At 37.8% G+C, this 19,587-nt stretch overlaps 1 protein-coding gene across 1 annotated transcript in view; it reads right to left on the bottom strand.

The window, feature by feature from the left end:
* The window catches only part of lmx1bb (LIM homeobox transcription factor 1, beta b), an 87,167-nt gene extending 71,258 nt beyond the window's left edge, over positions 1-15,909 (bottom strand). Inside the window, exons 1-3 of the mRNA XM_088335011.1 lie at positions 15,723-15,909; positions 15,403-15,522; positions 13,916-14,102 (exon numbers count right to left, since the gene is read on the bottom strand). Of these exons, the coding sequence (XP_088191137.1) occupies positions 13,916-14,102; positions 15,403-15,469 (254 nt within the window). The 5' untranslated portion in view covers positions 15,470-15,522; positions 15,723-15,909. The remainder of the gene's footprint in view (positions 1-13,915; positions 14,103-15,402; positions 15,523-15,722) is intronic.
* Between the last annotated feature and the right edge of the window lie 3,678 nt (positions 15,910-19,587).

Below are 19,587 nucleotides of genomic sequence, written 5' to 3'. Positions count from 1 at the left end.
GTGTCAGCCAACTTTCTGTCAATTGCAGTTAAGTCTTCCTCGGCTTTTGTTATTCCTGTGGCTGTTGTTGAAGGAGGCCTCGACACCAAGCCAAACGTGTGATACACAGAAGCATGCTGTTCGACTACAAACTTGATATGGATATTGGCGAAAACATGCCGCAGATTCTGCTGGCTACTGGCTGTCTCAGTCAACTTCACTCAAAGTATCACCGCTTCGATCAAGCTTTAGGTGTTTTTTTTTCAGGTAGGAAGGATTTAGACATGAGTCTTGAAGCCCTCCTCCGACTCACCCCCAGGATAGGTTAGTTCCTAGTGGGATGTTTTTGTGTGGAGAGGCCAACTCTCTTTCTTATCTTCCTGTCATCTCTGTGGGACAGCGGGGCATGACTCCTTCTCCGGCTCCAGAGCCACAGGCTCCCTGGACACCAAACCGCCATGCCTGGCTCCAAACTCTTTTTTTTTAAAAGGGTGGTTGTTTAGGGCATGTCAGAGCCTATTAGTGCCAGAATGTTTGAAAAAAGCAGAGCTGGCTGAAGCAGAATTTGCACAAAAAAAAAAAGGTTTTTATGGCTTATTTTGCTGGTCGAATGTGCCAACAGTGCCGACTTTACCCCATAAGGCATTGCAGACATGTCTAATATTTTGGACAGCCATGAAAGGGTGCGAAGGTCTGTTTATTCTGTTTGGGATTTGCAGCTTACCTAAGACCATTTGATTTATTTCGTCTTGGTACACCACATCCACAGATGTTTTAATCAGATGAAGTATAGGTCACCATAGAAAATTGAAACAACCATTTTTTGGCCAAGAAATGTCATCTGGGTTTCTGTATGTTTCGATTTTAGTTAATGTTTTGTAATAAAGAAAATAATTTCGAGGGTTTTATGTTTTCTAGAAAGCTAGTTAGCTAAATAATGTTTGCCGCTATTGCTTGAATTGCATTAGTTGGTTGTTTGCTGTATATACAAAATGCAATCGAAAACCTACATTTTTTTCTAGATCAGATGTTCTACAGTTTAGAGAATTTTAAGAATTTGTGGGAACACTTGAACATTGATAGCAACCTAATGAATACAATGTTTTACAATATTTCTGTAGTTTGTTCTCTCAACGATGTAGTTTGGCAAAATTCTACCTTCTGGATCATAGAAATTATAAAATGTGGAGCAGAACTAAATATGGACCGAAAAACATTCAGTCTTCACAAAATACGATAAAAGTAACTAGAATGGGTCTTACTCTACTTACTGTCTGTTCGATGTGCTTCTGCTCGAGCCACAATATCGTGACACTTGTTACCTGGCTCTTGGAAACACGGATTCTGGTTAGTGTAGGCAGCATGCAAATGAAAGTTCGCAGGTTGCCGTCATTTAATGTTGTGACAGAAAGACAAAGACCTAAATCAGATTATAGCTGAACATCCTGAAATAGGAAGACCCTTCTGTAGACATGTGCAAGGCAGATGTGATCAACTCTGTATGTACCTATGTGTATCTGAGAGATCTATTTGCTGGGTAAAAGAAAAAAAAACATACTGTAATATATTAATGACAGAGGTGAGATCACATTTTGCAAGTATGATAAAAGGTATGGGATTGTTGATGTGTGAGGTGTAATGAGTCATCTTAGCATACAATCAAAAAACGTTGCCACCATTCAAGAGGTCAATTTAAAATAAGTGGTGAAATCGTACATTGTTGAATATGTCAAGGTATTTAGAAACAAAATACCCGTTCTCTAAATAGCTTTATAAAAAACTTTTTTCATTAGCAAAGCTCTATGAGAAGGGCAATTTTTGAAGAGTCAATTCCAAGATGCGATTCAGTAACAGCGCCACGTCCCAGCAAGGCCAAGTGAATCTTTGTACCACTGAGGCAGCCGCCAATGAGGGGTTCTGAGAAAGTGGAAAGGGGAGCTGACAGACAGAGCTCGATAGTGCACTTCCACTCTGGTCAAGTCCCAAGTCAACCTAGGTTGCTGACAGCCAGGATATAGCACTCATCCGCAGGCCCCAGCCCAGGCTCTGAGGCCCAAGAAGGGAAATCAAGTCGAGGGTCATTTGGCTGATGATAGAGACAAGAGGCTTGCGGTGCGAGCAGGGGGCGGGGTACATGATAGCGGTTTGGTGGCACGCACGGCTCACGCCACCAAAACAACATGGCTAGGCGGATAATCCACAGACTATCTTGTATGCCAACAGCGTGTCCAATCATTGGCCAAATGACAGATCTACACCACAAACACGCAAGCAGCAGCGCTACTCACGCAGTTATTTGGTAATGCACACGCGAGCCATTTCACGCAGGAATGCAAAACACGTGATCAAATCCAGAGATAAATGCACTACTTTCAGTGCAAAGACTATATAAGTGGTATTTTTAATGATATTTTACGTTTTTTCAGTAGACTAAAGTTTGAGAGGGAAACTGCTAAACAAAGTTATAATAAATGGGTGCTTCACTGTAGTATTACTGGCAGTATGTCATTGCTGACAAGAAAATTCATTCAATACATTCATCTAGAAAAAAATCCGTTAACATTTTGGGCTGCTGAACTTCTCCAGCCAGAGGAGTCGATAAACATGACCTCATCAAAACTTCAGCCAAGTGGTATTTGTGGCAAAGCATATCCTTAGATGTGACTGCAACTCAATAAATAATGTTGTCTAAGTGTGTGCAGTGCAGAAGCACTATGGCGCGAGGGAGTTGAGAGGCCACTGGTGACCTCTGCTGCATGCTGCGAGAGGGCTCCACTCAGAGCCAGAGATGTCTCTCCAGCTGGGATCACAACACAACTTTGGAGGTCGGGTTTCATGCAACAGCTCAAAACAGGGTAGGGATGGTGCACCCCTCTGTGTTTGGGTCTACAGGGCTAACGTGAGGCAGACAGATTCTCGGCATGGTCAGTGTGCTTACTCAGCCCACCTACTCTCAGGAGGAGGTAGCGACATGTATTGAGACCAAAGACTGATTGGGGGCTCCGTGAGATGGCAATATTTCTTCCAATTTTTTTTCCAACTGAGAGCCAACTTCAGCTATTTCTGTAGAGGTATTGAACTTGCCCTAAGCGGATAGATTTCTGGAGCCAATCCTAGACTAACAAACAGATATATTAAGCAGTATGACAGTAGCAGTAAGAAGTAATGGGATGTGTTGTTCTTTCTTTGCAGCTCAGTACCAAGTGGCTTACAGCTCAGTACAGTTTTGCTGCGTGGTAGCAGAGGACCCCAGGTGAAAAAGAGAACTTTATATTGTTAATGACTATAAGTTTGCGCTAATCAACTCTTGATAAAAATGACTTGACTTGACTTGACTTGACAAAAGCAATTATTCATTTGTCTAAGTTCTGATTTTAGCTTTAAAAAACACTCTACCTTGAAACTGGGCCTCAAGATAATTTGATAAACAAAGAAACGAATAGCCCATAATGCACAATGATCACTTTGACCCGAAATACATATTTGTAAACAATAGACCACTTCTGACTACACAAGCTCTTTTACTCCTTTTTGACTAAAAAACAAGATTGTGCCACAATTGGAGATGTCCAAGTATGTTGTGGTAATGTTCACCCATGATGGCAAGATATGGGCTGGAAAGGGAGATCGACTTTGACATTGTCTATCGTAATGAGGATTTGGTCCATGTCATCTGTGGCAAACGAAAAGCTGAGCCAAAAGGCAATGTTCCTAATATAACGGTCAATCTACGTACTTACGCTCACCTTTCATCAAGATCAGCGAGTCGTGACCACACAAAAACAAATTAATTCTAATTGAAAATCTTTTGAAGAATGGCCGTGATCTTCTTCAGATATGACGAGAAGCTCAATCATTCTGGAAAAGCTAAGAGTGAAGTTGCTACTCCATCGCATAGCGAAAATTAGAATGAGGTCGGTCGGAATCATCTTGGACAACTCTCTTTGTCCAAAGGTTGAGGTCATGTCCCAATTTGGGATAGTGAGGACAAACTTGTATATGCTAAAACGATTATTTCTCTAGACTGGAGTCGAAGCGCCTTGGGATCTTGTCAGAAAGGTTTGACATAGTGACTGGGGACGGGGAAGTTCGAGCTTTCTTGAAAAGGTACTGTCGGATAGGACGGACGGTTAGGCGACAGGCCCCCACCCCGAAGTTTAAGATCACAAACACACCAGGAACACTTTGAAAATGCTTTATATTTTATCCCTTTATCCATTAGCTGCTCATAGGCCCAAGCCCAGTTTTCAGGAGGAATGGAATTCTCCTAGAAGATGTATTCAAAGCAGCTTTCGGAGAACAGAGAATAGAGGATGGGGTGTCTAAAGCAGGGAATGGGAGAGTGGAGGATAAGTATTATCTGTAAAATACAGATGAAAATCAATATCTAATACTTACTATCCATTTACGCGGCATTTTAAGGTGGCACTTTCCTGAATGAAGATAGATAAGGGACACTTCTTAATTCCCCCGTCACTAATGCTTTTAACGCAGACATTTCACATCTGCCTTGGCTTACATAAGCCCTTTACCAAGTCTCCATCATCTCAACTTCCCTCCCTCCCACTTCTCAACTCCCCCATCAGGATCATCCAAATATTTCTCCTGGCTGCTTTTTGAAGCTGCTATGGGTCACGGGACCTTATGCACAAATCATGCTGGCCAGCTGTAGGGGAGCTGGTTGCGGGCAACAAACTGAATCAGACTTAAAGAAACCCAATCGGCGCTTGTCCTATGTGGGAACTTGTCTTGCCGAGGCAGCCATCAAGACTCAGTAGAAGGGTGATAAGCAGCGTATTTTAAGAGCTGTCACTGTAGATGCCATCCTGGCAGCAGATTAAAGCCATATTCCCAAGCCACACCAAGCGGACAGACAGAGAGTAAATTCAGTGAGTCTGACAGCCTGCATTGGTTTAACATGGGGTTTAGCCCCAAATACATGCTCTGGGTTTATGTTGATGGATGGATAACCAAATCCCTCTCATTGTTGGCAAGAAGACCTCGCTGTCATTTTTTATACTGTGACACCAGGCAGATATGATGACTGCCTAAAAAAGGGGGTCTCGAGCAAATGCTGTCTTGACCAATGTATAAGGTCCTCATTTGGAAAATTTTAAAGTATTTTCAGTCTTTTCAAAATGTATAAAATCACAGGGAGTCCAAATTGTTCAGCCGACCTGCAGAAGATGGCTGGCAAGAATCTGCAGCGCCTGTTAAAGTAATCACATTGGTCTCGCTGCATCTGATCTGCAGTCTAAAAGACTACCAAACAGTTGTTGAATGAGTAAATAAAGTGCCTTGGGGACTCCCGCGGGAGACGGATTACCACAAGAGTGCGCACACAAAGATGCTGATGCCCCCTCAACCCGATGGAAGCTGACGACAAAAGCCAGCGCTGGACCTTGACCAGCGAACCGGCAAACTTTATTAATCTTGCCTCAACCGAGTTTTGAAAGTCAGAGGTGAGCCTGTCGTCTGTTTTGTGCCTGTACCCTCTTGCAAATGACATAATTGGGATTGGACACAAAAACAAAGATGACACTTTTGTGCAGGTGTTTTGTCACCGCCATCCGCTCAGTTGCAAAGACCACATATGATGCATCTTATGCTCACTTGGCTGTGCAGGCCAAGTCTCGAGGGGACCAAAGACTATGGTATTCTATGGCCAGGCCCCATTCCTCCCTCTTTTTGGGACTGCCACAAATAAAAGGATTAGGAGCCCCCGTTTCCGTCAGAGCCGTTGTTCAAGACAAAGCTCCGACCAGCTTAGTGTCACACTTAATGATAAAAGTGCAGATCTTTGTCAGTCGCTACGAAGCGGAAATACTGGTTTTGATTTGGGGGGGAGATCACAAATAATGAAGATTAGAAGTCAAAGGCAAAGGAAAACAAAGATGAGTTTTGTCTTATTTGTTCCTTTACCTAGATTGAGAACAAGAAGGCAGAGATGGAATGAAGGTGGCATGTGGAGCACATTTTCAAAATACTTTGATAGAAAATAACCTAAAATATGTCAAAAATGGACCGATATATTCCTAAGATCATTCATTTGGACAATGCTTTAGTTTTTCCTGACAAAAATATTTCGTTTTGGCGTTGTTTTTTTACAACATGTCCACCATTTCAGGTCTATTTTACAAAAGGCATGGTATTAGGGGGCCACTGAACAAATGTAAATCAAAATATTTGCTCCGTTTGTCAAAACAAAATATTAATTAAAAAAAAAACAATCTATATTTTCAATACCCTTTTGGGGATATTATATAATATAATGACTGTTTTTTAGTCTGTTTTTATTTTGGACACGTACAAAGGCTATTTCACAGGATGCAAGTTCATTGTTTTACTATCATTGCACACCGTTGTTTTTTTTTTAAACTATTAACTACATCATTGTTGCTCTTTTCTTTGATTATGACACCCTTTGGGGTAGATCCGATTTTGTAACATAGGAGATGTAATAAAAAGAAGGGTGCAGGAGAGGGCTTTAGAACAAGTTGGACTTTCACTTTGATGGCTTCTCTCCCGGTCCTCCCTGCAAGTTCAAAATCCATTGATGTCTTCTTTCCTTATTTTGGGTGTCCATTAAACTTTAAACTTAACATCTACAAAACAACTTAATTTGGGGGAGTAATCTAAACACATAGAACTATTTTTTATTGATTTTGGGCTGGGCCTTTTAAAATAAACCAAAGTAATGGATCAGTACCCAGTTGACCCAAATCAAATAATTTATTTTTTAATTGGAGGTTCTTAACTTGCAGACAAAGAGGGTCTGGTTGGGGAAAGGGATAGAGGAGTGTACACACAGTTCCCTACCCCCTCACCAAATGTGGGCTGCATATTGGCAAATGCAAAACCTTGCCCATTGCCATGTCGAGCTAGAATGTGTGACATGAGTGTGAGAGTAAGCCTTGAGCACACAAGAGTCTGAATGCAGCACTTGCCACTGTGATGCCAGTCCTCTCGAGTCTATCTGAGAAAAGCCTACGTGTTGGAAAAACATTCCAGCCTGGAATCACGAATACTTGGCTGGGGCCAACGTTGACACTGAAGCCAGCAACAGAGGCGGACTCTCAATTTCTCTTGAAGAAACAACCAGCAACTATTTCAAATAGTATCCCTTTTGAAGAGGGTAACGTGTGAAAAAAATATTTGAGTGTATGTAAAGGTGGCAAAAATTGGCATTAGATTGCAGGGGTTGGCAACCCAAAATGTTGAAAGAGCCATGTTGGACCAATAAAAACAAAACAGACATGTTTGGAGGGGCAAAAAATTAGAAGCTTTTTTCAAGTGGTATAAGGAGGGCAACACAGTCTGTATATTTTTTTACTTTACTGTACTATGGTAGTATTATACTTATTTATTCAGCTACATAATTATGTCCTAGTTCTTTGGATTTAGATGAAAATTTTGCAAAACTGACATTTGAAAACGATTGCTTATTGCACTATTGTCAAAGTCAAGGAACGCAGGCCAAATTTGGCGCCGGGAAGTTTTTATTCGGCCTCTTAGATGATTTTGATTTATTATTATATCATACACCACGAATCGTTGTGTTTTTTTTCCATTATACATTGCTTCTCATTGCATACTAAGTGATTTTAGTCTACTTTTGCTAAAATATAACTTATGGGAAATTTGTCTTTGTCCCTTGTAAAATTAAAGAGTACTGACGGGGCTATTGGAAAATATAGCATTTTTGTATCAATTTTTATTTGTTAGCTTCTCAATCTGTTCAAATAGGTTCACTTTTTTACCAACATTGGATCAGTCCAGCCCTTGTCTTGTAGCCTAAGTATTAATTTGGTGCTTTCATCATTTGACTTTGAAACCCCTGGCTTAGAGAGGAAATCAGTTGGGTAAATTGCTTAATTGGTATTTAGTAGCTATCCATGATGCTTTCAAAAGTTGTCATGCTTTGAAAAGAAACCCAAAAGCCTGAGGAGTTTGAACAAGTGATGAAAACAACTATGTTGGTGGGACTAGGACTTTCTCTCTCTTGTGTCACTGATCAGCTCAAACAGTTGACTGACATGTCCAATGGCTGCCTAATGTTTGGCTAGTTTTGGAAGAAGAGGTTGTGGCTACCACCGAATTGCACGCTTTCTTTCCTCTGCTATCATGCAGTGTAATGTGAGCACACCAAGCAAACCCCCTCTGCAGATCATTTCCCTCGATTGTACCACTGCACCTACCCATCCGTCACAGGCGCACACACACATAAAGCCACACGGCTCTCTTTTCCACATCCTTTGCCGCTAGTGTAATTTCTAAAGTGGTGATGCCAATACCATAGCTGAGCTTCTTTGGGTTGAAAAAACATACCAAAAACTGCTTTGTTTCTCAACTGTGGGGAGTGCACTACAAAGTACACACACCACCAAAAAATTTGTATGTTGGTATTTATGGCCTCTGGAAATGAAAAACACCTCACACCTACCCGGGTAGTGCCCTGCGAGAGCAATCTTGGGTTGTCGAAAATGCTTTGTTGCTTTTGCATTTAAATCTACAGTTTCCCTCTCACAAAGCAAAATATAAATATACTCTCGGAACTGGAAAGTAAAAATACCCAATATTGGTCAACAGGTTAAACGTTTGTTTATAAAAAAAAACAATTATTTCACATATTTTAAAAAAACAACAACAAAAAATGGTTTGTTTACCTAAAAAGGACACAGTTAACCCAACAAGTATCAAAAACATATGGATTTTCATTTTCCCATGTACCGTTCTAAAAACATTTGTCATTATTTTTACTTTAAGTTGCCAACCTATAACTGGGATCAATTAGACAAATCTTAGTCTTAATAAATATCCTTCTTTTTGTATTTAGATCTATAGTCTCCCTTTCAAACAAAATAAATAACGGATAACTCTCAAAACTTGAAGTCAATAAAGTACCAAGTATTGGTCAAAAAGTCAAACATTATTTGTTCATACAAAATAATCCAGTTATTTTATATATTAAAAAAAAACATCATAAAATGGGTTGCATACGAATAAAACAAAAATGATACATTTGACCCAACAAGTATCAGAATATATGGCTATTCATCATTTTATTATGTTTTATACTCTTAAAGCTCCAGTGTGTAATATTTGACCACATGAAGGCACTGTATTGTGTACTGCAAACAAAAACAGTCATAGAGCACAGCTTAGCAGCAAAACACCAGACAAGCGAATTCTAGGTAGGGGTTCCACTATGAAAAAAAAACACACGCATTTCTTGATCTATAATTTTTTTTCTGTAAAAAGTGACATTGGTATGCTAGTATATGTATTTTTGAAGATAATTCTTTTTGTTTTTGTTTTTTGTTAAGTGAATTGAAGTGTTTTGTACCACGAGAAGGCACTTATTTTTACACACTGCCCCTTTAAAAGGACCAACCCATAACTTGGGTCAATTAGACGCAAGTTTCTGAGTTATAAAGCATAAAATAATCAAATAAAATTACCTAATGTTCGAAATAAATAGGTCTTACTTGCTAATTGGGTCAGTTTGATACAACCTATTGAGTTATTATGTTTTCAATTACCCAAAATTGGATCATTATCAGACAAAAATGTGTTTTATGGCTTATATGTAGTTGGGTTGAATTGACTCTATTTTAATTGTTTTTCTACAAAATAACTTAAGGCTGTTTTTTTCTCGATTTTTAAATAGATACATACCTATTTATCGTAACTATATTTGTTTTTTATCGTGACTTGACAAATTTAAAAAACGGTCTCTAAAAATGCTTTCTTTGCTAAAATTGGAAATAATACATTTTCCAGGCAAATCATACTGTTGGGGACAGAAAGAGCAATTCTAGTGTGGAAGATTCATCCGAGTGTGCAGACCGGGTCATGTTGACATAGAACCCAATACTTCCTTACAGAGGAACAAGGTCAGTTGGATCTAGCTGCTCACTGAGCACTAAAAATCCCAGCAAGCTGAAGCAATATTATGCAGCTTAGCGTTTCTAACATTAGAGCCCTTTCATTTTTTTATTTACCCAAGAACAGTGGTAAAAGACACATTTCATCCTTTTTAGTGTACATTTAAAAAAACTGCCTGAGGGAAAAAAACAAAGATGAACTTTGAGAAATGTTAAGTTTGTTTTTGTTGCTGGACTAACCACAAAAGTAGCCTACTGGGTGGATAACGCAAAAAGCATCCATTTTTTTTATGTTTTGTTTTCTGGTCAACGGCAGGAAGGGGTATGCGCACAGGCCGCACGGGAGTGACCTGGACTGAGCAATGCACAAACTCGCAGCGGGCCAGCTAGCAAAGAAGGCTAGCCGTCAGCATCTATCTGCTGCAGCGTCACAAGCTCAACTAATTAAAAAAACAACAGGTTCACAGGAGGCTATTCCAAAGCCTTCTAAAAAGGCAACTCTCAGCACACTTGGGGATAGTCCGGCATGCATGGGAGGTGAGACCCATTGCCGGAATACCGCTTTTACGGCTTCATCACTTTCTGCTTTGAGCTAATCCTCAGACTATCGCAACCTGATTTGATTCAAAAGGATGCTGTTAATCTTGCATTTTGGTTTGTCCCATCAGCAGGATACAGTAATTTAAAATATCTTGTGGCAAACAATGGTACTTACGTTTGACAATAGTGACAATACAAATCAATTCAATTGAGCATGTACTTACTTTGCCCCCATGGTATATGCATACAGTATATATATTAGTGTTGAGATTAAATTAGATTAAATCTCAAACCAATTAACCAGCTCGGTAGCCTAGAATGTAGGGTGCCCGCTCCGAGATTGGGAAGTCGCTGTTTCAAGCCTCGGCCGAGTCATACCTAAGACATACAACATTGGTACTCATTGCCTCCCTGCTTGGCGCTGGGCATTTAAGGGTTGGATTTGGGGGGTTTTGTCACCTAATGACTCCCAACACAGCAGTTGGGTCTAAAAATCCAGCGCCGATCGAAGGCGACGCGTCACGTCGAGAGGTTTGCGTGTCAAATGATTTCCTGTATATATCATGTTTATGGTTTATACTGGCTGAATAAATAAATACAATACAATTCTGGTGTCAATTTTGATTAATCTACATAGAAATGTGTCATTTTAATTAATATATATATATATATGTATATATATATATATATATATATATATATATATATATATATATATATATATATATATATCTCATCTCATCTCATTAGCTGCACCGCTTATCCTCAGTAGGGTCGCGGGTATATATATATATATATATATATATATATATATATATATATATATATATATATATATATATATATATATATATATATATATATATATATAAATATATATATATACACAGACACACACAGACATACACAAAAAACACGAGTGTTATCTAATATATGGCAGGGGCTGCCCATGGCACTTTCTAACGAGGCAGTGTCTATTATAGGGGTGTTGCCCGACACCTCGGCCTGCTGATGGCCTCACTACACGGATGCTTGCTTAAAGGCAAAGTCCCTCTGGGGAAAAGATCTTCTTCCTAATGACGCATGATTGACCCCCCGAACACTGGGGCGCTAACACAAACTCTCTCAGCATGGCGCGATTCAAGCTTGCTTTTCTCACTGTCCCTAAAAACAATCTGTGCTTTCTTTATTTTCCCCTTTGTATTGAAAATGCCCCAAATTCTGTCATTGCATTTCTTTACGCCTGTTAAATATATATTTCCTGCATGTGCAATTCACATTTCTTCAAATTTAGGTCAAGACCTATACAATAAAGACAGGTCACCAACATGGTATTGATAAAAAACAAAACACATAAGAGAATAAAAGGATAATAAAATAAGGTCTTGTTACTATATAATTGCACTATATAAAGCAGCACAGTTTGAACTGCGTTGGTGGGAGTTTTAATAACACGGTACACAATTGTTTTCCCCGGTCTGCACTTAAAGCTGTAGCCAAGGTGTGAAAAAAAACTGCTTGCCAATTCGTTGATTTATTATAGTCGGCAAGAGCTGATTACCGAGCATGAATCAGTTTCTGTAGGAATGTAATTAGGCAGGAGAACCTCCAAAGCTAGGAGCTCTCCTCGCAGCCTCGAGCACTTTGTGGGCTGACAAATGCATCTTAAATGGCTGTCATAAAAGTCAAAAAGGTGCCAATTACATCCTTAAATATCCCATCACTGCAAAGTGGGATCAACAGAAAAAATGAACAATATCCATCCATGCGTATGTGACCTTGAGACACTCTTCTTAGCTTCCACCATAGACGTGAAGCAGTCGGGGCTTGTAAGTGTAACAGGAATTCAAAGATGTGTTTAATAGGAAGCAAAGGAGAATGGGACGGCGCCCAGCAGGTAGTTGATAGCCTACCGTAGGAAATAAACATATAATGAATATATATATGGGGAGGGAAAGAGAGAGAGAAAGAGAGAGAAAGAAAGAGAGACAGATTGACAGAAAGAGAAAATGAGAGAGAGCAACAGAGAGATTGAGGGAGAAAGAAAAATACACACTTTTTTGTATATTTATATGTACATGAAGGGAGAGAGAAAGAGGGGGGGGGGGGAGAGAGAGAGGAAAAGAGAGAGAGAGAGAGTAACAGAGAGATTGAGGGAGAAAGAAAAATACTCAGTTTTCGTACATTCAACCACCTCATAGCGTTAAACACATGAGACGACGGTATCCTATAATGTCTGCTGTATCATTTTTTTTCATTTACACCTATTGTTATCCTGCAACTACACAATCACAAAACTAATTAACTTGCAAACACCGCCTTAGATGCCCCTCTTTGTTTCTTCCAAGGTGTCTAGCAGGGAGCAACCGTGTCCTGATAATGGGGGGTGGGAGGGATTGTTCAAAAGGTTGCTGACAAAAAAAAAACGGAGAGAAAAATCGGAATGTTTGTGGAAAACTGACTAGAATGCAACAAAAAACAAGTTCCATGGGATCCTCTGGGCCATGAAAGCATGCTTGAATCTGCTACCCTTTGCTTCAATAATGTATCAATGATAAAAAAAAATGCATCATGTAACACAAGCTATATAATACATTCCTTTCTTTTGATAAAGATTTGATATCTAAAATAATACGAATTCAAACTGACTGATCCTTCATACGCTTGAGCTTTATTGTTATTATTATTTTATTATTATTATTATTATTATTATTATTAGTATTATTATTATTATTATTATTATTATTATTATTATGTTTCATGATTTTCATAAACTGTTTGTAGCTTTTTATTTTGACAAAGCACAAAAAAACAACATCACCCACTGATTGTTAAAACGAAACAACAAATAGTTGCTCGAATAACAGTTTTACGATGCTATAATACAGTAAATAAGTCCAGCAGTGATTAGTGATCAAGTCGTGCCAAACGTGTAAGGGAATGGCTCACGAGCACACTTTTAGAATTCAATTCATATTCATAAAAAAAAACAATTATCATATTTGACTGTGCATTACAATTAAATGATTTACGTGCATCTATCCACTGCAATTGCAGCAGAATAAGAGTGATAATTCAATATTTATTATGCATTTATATACAATGCAAATCCCGATTAGAAATCATTTATTATCGATTTAAAATTAGTGCACAGAATTAAGGGGTGAGTAAATTGTAATTTAATCTTTTTAACTTTTTTACGTACCCAATTTTAGATGAGAAAGTCCTACATATAGAATACCGTGTCAGGCCGTAATAATAATAATACTAATAACAACAATAATAATATTCAAATTAATTTCTATTTAAGTTGCATGTTTGATACATCTGAATTTTTAAAGAATTAATTACCTCAGAAAACAGAAGTAATTATGACACTTTTCTATATTTTACACGAGACCTGCAATTTTGAGGCCCCGCAAACAGGCCAAATCACCCCTGCAAAAAGCGCTCATGCAAAAAAAGACCACAGTGCATGCAAATTGAGCATGAAAAAAAACTTTTCTTACTGTTGGTAGTCGTGCTTGCAGTAAAGTTTCCTTTCTCTGAAGTAGCAGCTGGTGATGAGAGGCTGTTGACACACTGCACACTGCAAACACTCTTCATGCCACGAAGACTCGTTGACTCTCATCAGAAAACGGTCAGAAATGGGCCGATGGCAGCCTTCGCACACGGCCTGGCGCTGACAATCCGTCCCTGGGAAAATAAAATCAGGGTTGTGCATGTGTATTTAAAATTGAACATCAGGCCCATATTTTTAGTTCCTCATAATTGTAATACAGGAATTACCATGCTATTAACTAATAATATCGGAGCTCAATTATATGGAAACATAGCACAAATATTTTCGGGATACGTGTCAACTTTAGCCAATGACTCCCCTTGTTAATGATAGTGTTACCCTTATAAACGATAAAAACACAATGCAGAAGCTATTTACTCATAACAAGAAACTATTTAAAATACTGCAACAATATTTTTAATGGGAGGCTCAGGAAATAATATTTAATAAGGATTTTAATTGATCATTTTACCTAGTCTTATTAGTTTAACTTTGAACCTTTTTCTGTAACACTTTTAATTTTTTATTTCACATTTTTATGTTTTTTTTATATATTTTCTTACTGTTAGGGTGTGGTTCATTGACTGAAAATTATTTCCTAAGGGCAATTGCTGTCATTCTTATCAATGTGAATGTGTCTCTTTTAAGCCCCCTTTCCTCACATTGTCTGTGCCTTGTCATAATTATTTTTTATTTCCATTAATATTTATTTTGTTTTAATTTGATTGTAATCATTGTTTCTCCGTGTATTATATGTTCTGTGTTGTTGGATTAAAAAAAGGAGATTTTATGTTCTTATTTTACAACGAATGTTTTATACGGCATTTTATGTGGCAAGCCATTGGATGAAACTGCTTTGAAATATTGTTTGTTTTGATTTGAATATTAGTAATTTACGATAACGTTGTCATCTTCTACCTGCAGTGACAGAAACGAAACGGATTCGATTTAAAATTACAAGACCCCCCCACCGAAAAATAATAGAAAAAAATATAGCAACTAATAAAAGACAGGAAAAGGAAACTAATACCGTACAGAAATTGTTACATGGCGCACACCATTTGCAGTTTTGAAAGAGGCCCGTGTTTGGGGTTACCCATAATTAATAAATTACAAAAAGTGCATGGTGATTAACTAACCAATAATGGAGCTATATTATATGTAAACATAACACAAACATTTTCACTATTATTATATTTTCATGAGGAATTCATATCCATGTCAACCTCAGCCAAATTCTTTATCTTTCTCAACACGGATTGCAACCCCCCGTATTAAACGAATATTAACATTACAAACAAAACACAGCACCTATTTACTTACAGAAAGACAGACTATATAGAATTAAATAAAAAATAGTTCGTGGCAACAGGTTTATTTATCAAGTAAACTGCAAAAAGCCGAGCATCGGAAAAGACAGGTATATGAACTCACCAAGCATGACACCGAGCACTTGTCCCGATCGTAGCGGGTGCTCCTCTATTTTTATGCCGTCCAACATGGTGTACTTCTCGGATTGTCCTACCACGAAAAGTCACTCCAATGACACCGAACCTGTGCAAGATCCATAACACACAAGCTCACATACACGAGCGTGCACGGGCGCAATCAGATTAAAGAATAAACCTTGACAACACCAAAAAAAGAAAAAAAAAACAGTTGCGCCTCTTAAAATTAGGCATAGTTTTTTATGTGGATTACCCATGCACACAAGTATATACACACAAACGCCAGAATCCGAATCTCGCTGTCACCTGCAAAAATCGAAACCGAGGATTCGGAATGCCGCAGTATCGAATGCGCCGTAGCTGAAATGCGAGTCCAATCAGAGTTCGATGAAAATACAGCAGACAAGGAGCTCCAAAAGATAGCAAACGAGGAGATGTCCCAGAACCGGAGTCATGCAGGATTCTTGTTTCCTTGCTTCCTTGCGTTCTTGTCGCTTGCTCAAGTCTCACACCGTGATTGAAGCAAGAGTAGAACCTCCCACTCGTGCATGCAAAGCTGCACTTTTTTACTCTCTACTCACACACATTGGGATGCTATTGGGGCGCATGCACACAGACAATCATAATAACAATATCGAGAAAAAAGACGTGCAAAACACAACATAAATGAATGAATGAACTTGATTTGCCATTACACAAGTATAACGAAATCAAAGGGCTTCTCCTTTCAGTGCGAGTAACACAAAGGTGTAAAGCAAGTGCAAAAGGATAAGGCGTTAAAAGCGGTGGAAGGAAGAACATTAATATTGTTGCAATATTAAATAAAGCTATCATATAGAAAATCACATTCAACCACTCATGATTTATATCAATTACACAAAGTATCAGAAAATACAAAATTGTTTCTTATGCTATTTTGTAACATGTATTCCACTGAAAACTCTACTTTCAGAGATGATTAAACGAAAATCGGCTATTGTGATTCGACAAATTGCAACAAATAAACCTGGTTCGTAATGAGAATAACACAACAAGAATGTACAATAATAATGAAAATATATATCAAGATTCAATATTGTCTTTCTTCCAATTAACATAAGACACCAATGGCATTTTCGGAAACCCCGATGTACAATGATTATGCGAGAAGTTCAAAACAATGATGCCGTAAAATAAAGTAAAATATCTATATACAAAAAGAAAAAAAAACTACTTTCGTAAATTCTGTGTTTTATTTCTACATCAAGATGCAGCTGAGAGTAAAAGGGCGTTGTGCTGTGGCTCACAGCCTATAGTCTGTTGTCTCTTAACAGTAAAAAGAACAATAACAAGGAGGGAAGGAAAATACGAATAATAATACTCAGAATAAGAAAAATTGACACTTTTTAAAATATCGTATTTATCTCATTTCCTCTGTTATTCTTGTTTATATAAATTAAAACAGTGGCATTGTCGAAATGTATACTCATTATTAAAATATGGTTTGAAAACACATTTCAAGCACTCACATTATATAAGATTAAAGGTTATGTTAGTGGTTGTGATTTTCATTTTGAATATATGTATATATATATATATATATATATATATATATATATATATATATATATATATATATATATATATATATATATATATATATATATATATATATATATATATATATATATATATATATGTTTCTTATCCACAGTAGGGCCGCGGGGGTGCTGGAGCCCATCCTAGCAATCATTGGGCAGTGGGCAGGGGACACCCTGAACTGGTTGCCAGCCAATCGCAGGGCACAAAAGGACAGACAACTCGCTCGCTCATTCACACCCAGGGACAATTTGGACCGGCCAATCCACCTGAAATTCACGTCTTTGGAATGTGGAAGGAAACCGGAGTGCCCGGAGGAAACCCACGCAAGCACGGGGGGAACATACAAACTCCGCACAGTAAGTCCGGTAGCTGGATTTGAACCCTCACAGCACCTTAGAACTGTGCCGCACATGTGCTAACCATATATATATATATATATATATATATATATATATATATATATATATATATATATATATATATATATATATATATATATATATATATATATATATATATATATATATATATATATATATATATATATATATATATATATATAGAAAGAGAGGGATAGAGAGAGAGAGAGAGAGAGAGAGAGCGAGCGAGAAAGAGAGAAAGAGAGAGAGAGAGAGGTTTTTTTTTTAAATACTCAATGTCACTTGGATATTATGCTTCCAAATGGCACAGATTTCAACTATGTTGGCTAAAAATTAAAAAACATACGAATAAAATTAATAAAAGGAACAGCAAAAACAATGATAAAAGTAATACAGATAATATTTATAATAATGAAACAGGAGGCTTTTCTGAGTCGGGTTGAACGAGGCCTCTGTGGAGCATCCAAGTCGGTGACCCGCAGCCTAGTTTCACAGTCAGTGTAGTAGATTGCTGAGCTCGCTCTCTGCTGTTGGCCACAAGTATTGCAGAACTTGTCGTAGAAATACTGAGCTATTCTGCAATTCTTTAAAGAGACATTGTGCATTATTGGACCCCTGGACATCGCTGTTTGGTGTGGTGTAACTGAAAACAAGTGCTGGCTTATGATTGGCCTATATTTAATATAGACAATGTATATGCATTGTTTGTTAATGATACATCCATTGCAAGCTAGTCCTTTTAGAATTCTATTTTTATTTTATATTATTCTTAAATTGGGCGGCACAGCAGATAGGTGGTTAGCGCTCAGCCCCAAGGTGCAGAGGTTCAGGGTTCAAATACAGCCACTGCAGCACCCCCGTGTGGAGTTTGCATGTTCTCCCCGTGCTTGCATGGGTTTCTTCCGGACACACCGGTTTCCTCCCACATTCCAAAAACATGCATGTTAGGTTAATTGACCGGTCCAAATTGTCCCAAAGTTTGAATGAGCGAGTGATAGTTGTCTGTCTCTGTGTGCCCTGCAACTGGCTGTCAACCAGTTCAGGGTGTCCCTGCCCACTGCCTGAAGATTGCTGGGATGGGCTCCAATACCTCCAAGACACTACTGAGGATAAACAACTCAAATAATGGATGAATGGATGGATTATACTTTGATTATTTTATTTAATATTCTATTTTATTTTTATTGTTTGTTAATGCAACATCCCTTGCAGCCTGGTCATCCTGGAAGGGGGATTATTTCATGTGCGATCCCTTCTCAGGAATTCTTGATTTTCCTTGTGCTGACGTTTTTGAATCTTTCCTTGCCCTCGTGTAGGTTTTATATCAAGGGATGGTGTAATAAAAGTCCGTTGTTTGCAATAATTTGTGGTCTGTGAGACTCCTTATGATTAAGGGCTATACAAATAAACATTACTTGACTTGACATTTTCTTCTCATGACTTTGCTTGGTCTTACACAAGGTTAATGTTTTTTTAGGGGTACTTTTAGTATCAAAATGGCGGACAAGTATGTCAACTTCCTCTGGTAAGGCCCATTTTATGTGAAATCAATTCAAACTTCTCGAAGTTAAAGTAATTAAAATAATATGTGTTTATATAATAGTTGTTGATTTATTTATAATTATTATTTAAAATTGAATTTTTTTTTAATGCATTAAGTTCTTTTTTTACTACTACTGTGAGTTATTCAATACACAGTCCCCCTGGAATGTTGTCATACTCATGCAGGATAAATCTTGCACATAATTAAAGAAAAAATTCTGAACAAGTTTAATGCCATGTGCAATATAGCCAAAATCAAATGTCCTGCGCCTTGAGATTCAAACCCACAAAAAATACCATCCATATTTTTTAATGATTTATTTTAGTTTTTTTTTTAGTTTTTTTAATTTCGTTAATAAAGCGGTTCATTTAAAAATAAGTGTATTAGTTACTTTTAACTAAGGGTGGGTGATACTGGACATTTCTGTATCGGTCTGATACAGATCAATACAGGGTAGTATCAATTGACACCGATCTGATACCAACACTTTTTGCTTGGAAATTTTATGATCATTGATTTACCCTAAACACACCACAAAGGTTTAAAGCACTCAAATGTTTTAACTTGTATTAGATAACTGCATCGCAAACTTTTGCAGAGTCAAAAAATAAATGGTCATATTTAGATGCAGAACAGAAGTCAAGAGATTCAAACAAAAAGGCAACAA

This window comes from Urocampus carinirostris, chromosome 5 (genome assembly GCF_059441175.1).
Source record: "Urocampus carinirostris isolate Australia breed hairy pipefish chromosome 5, RoL_Ucar_1.0, whole genome shotgun sequence".
NCBI lineage: Eukaryota > Metazoa > Chordata > Actinopteri > Syngnathiformes > Syngnathidae > Urocampus > Urocampus carinirostris.
The sequence above is the reverse complement of the archived record's forward strand: the minus strand, read 5'-3'. Positions and strand labels throughout refer to the sequence as shown.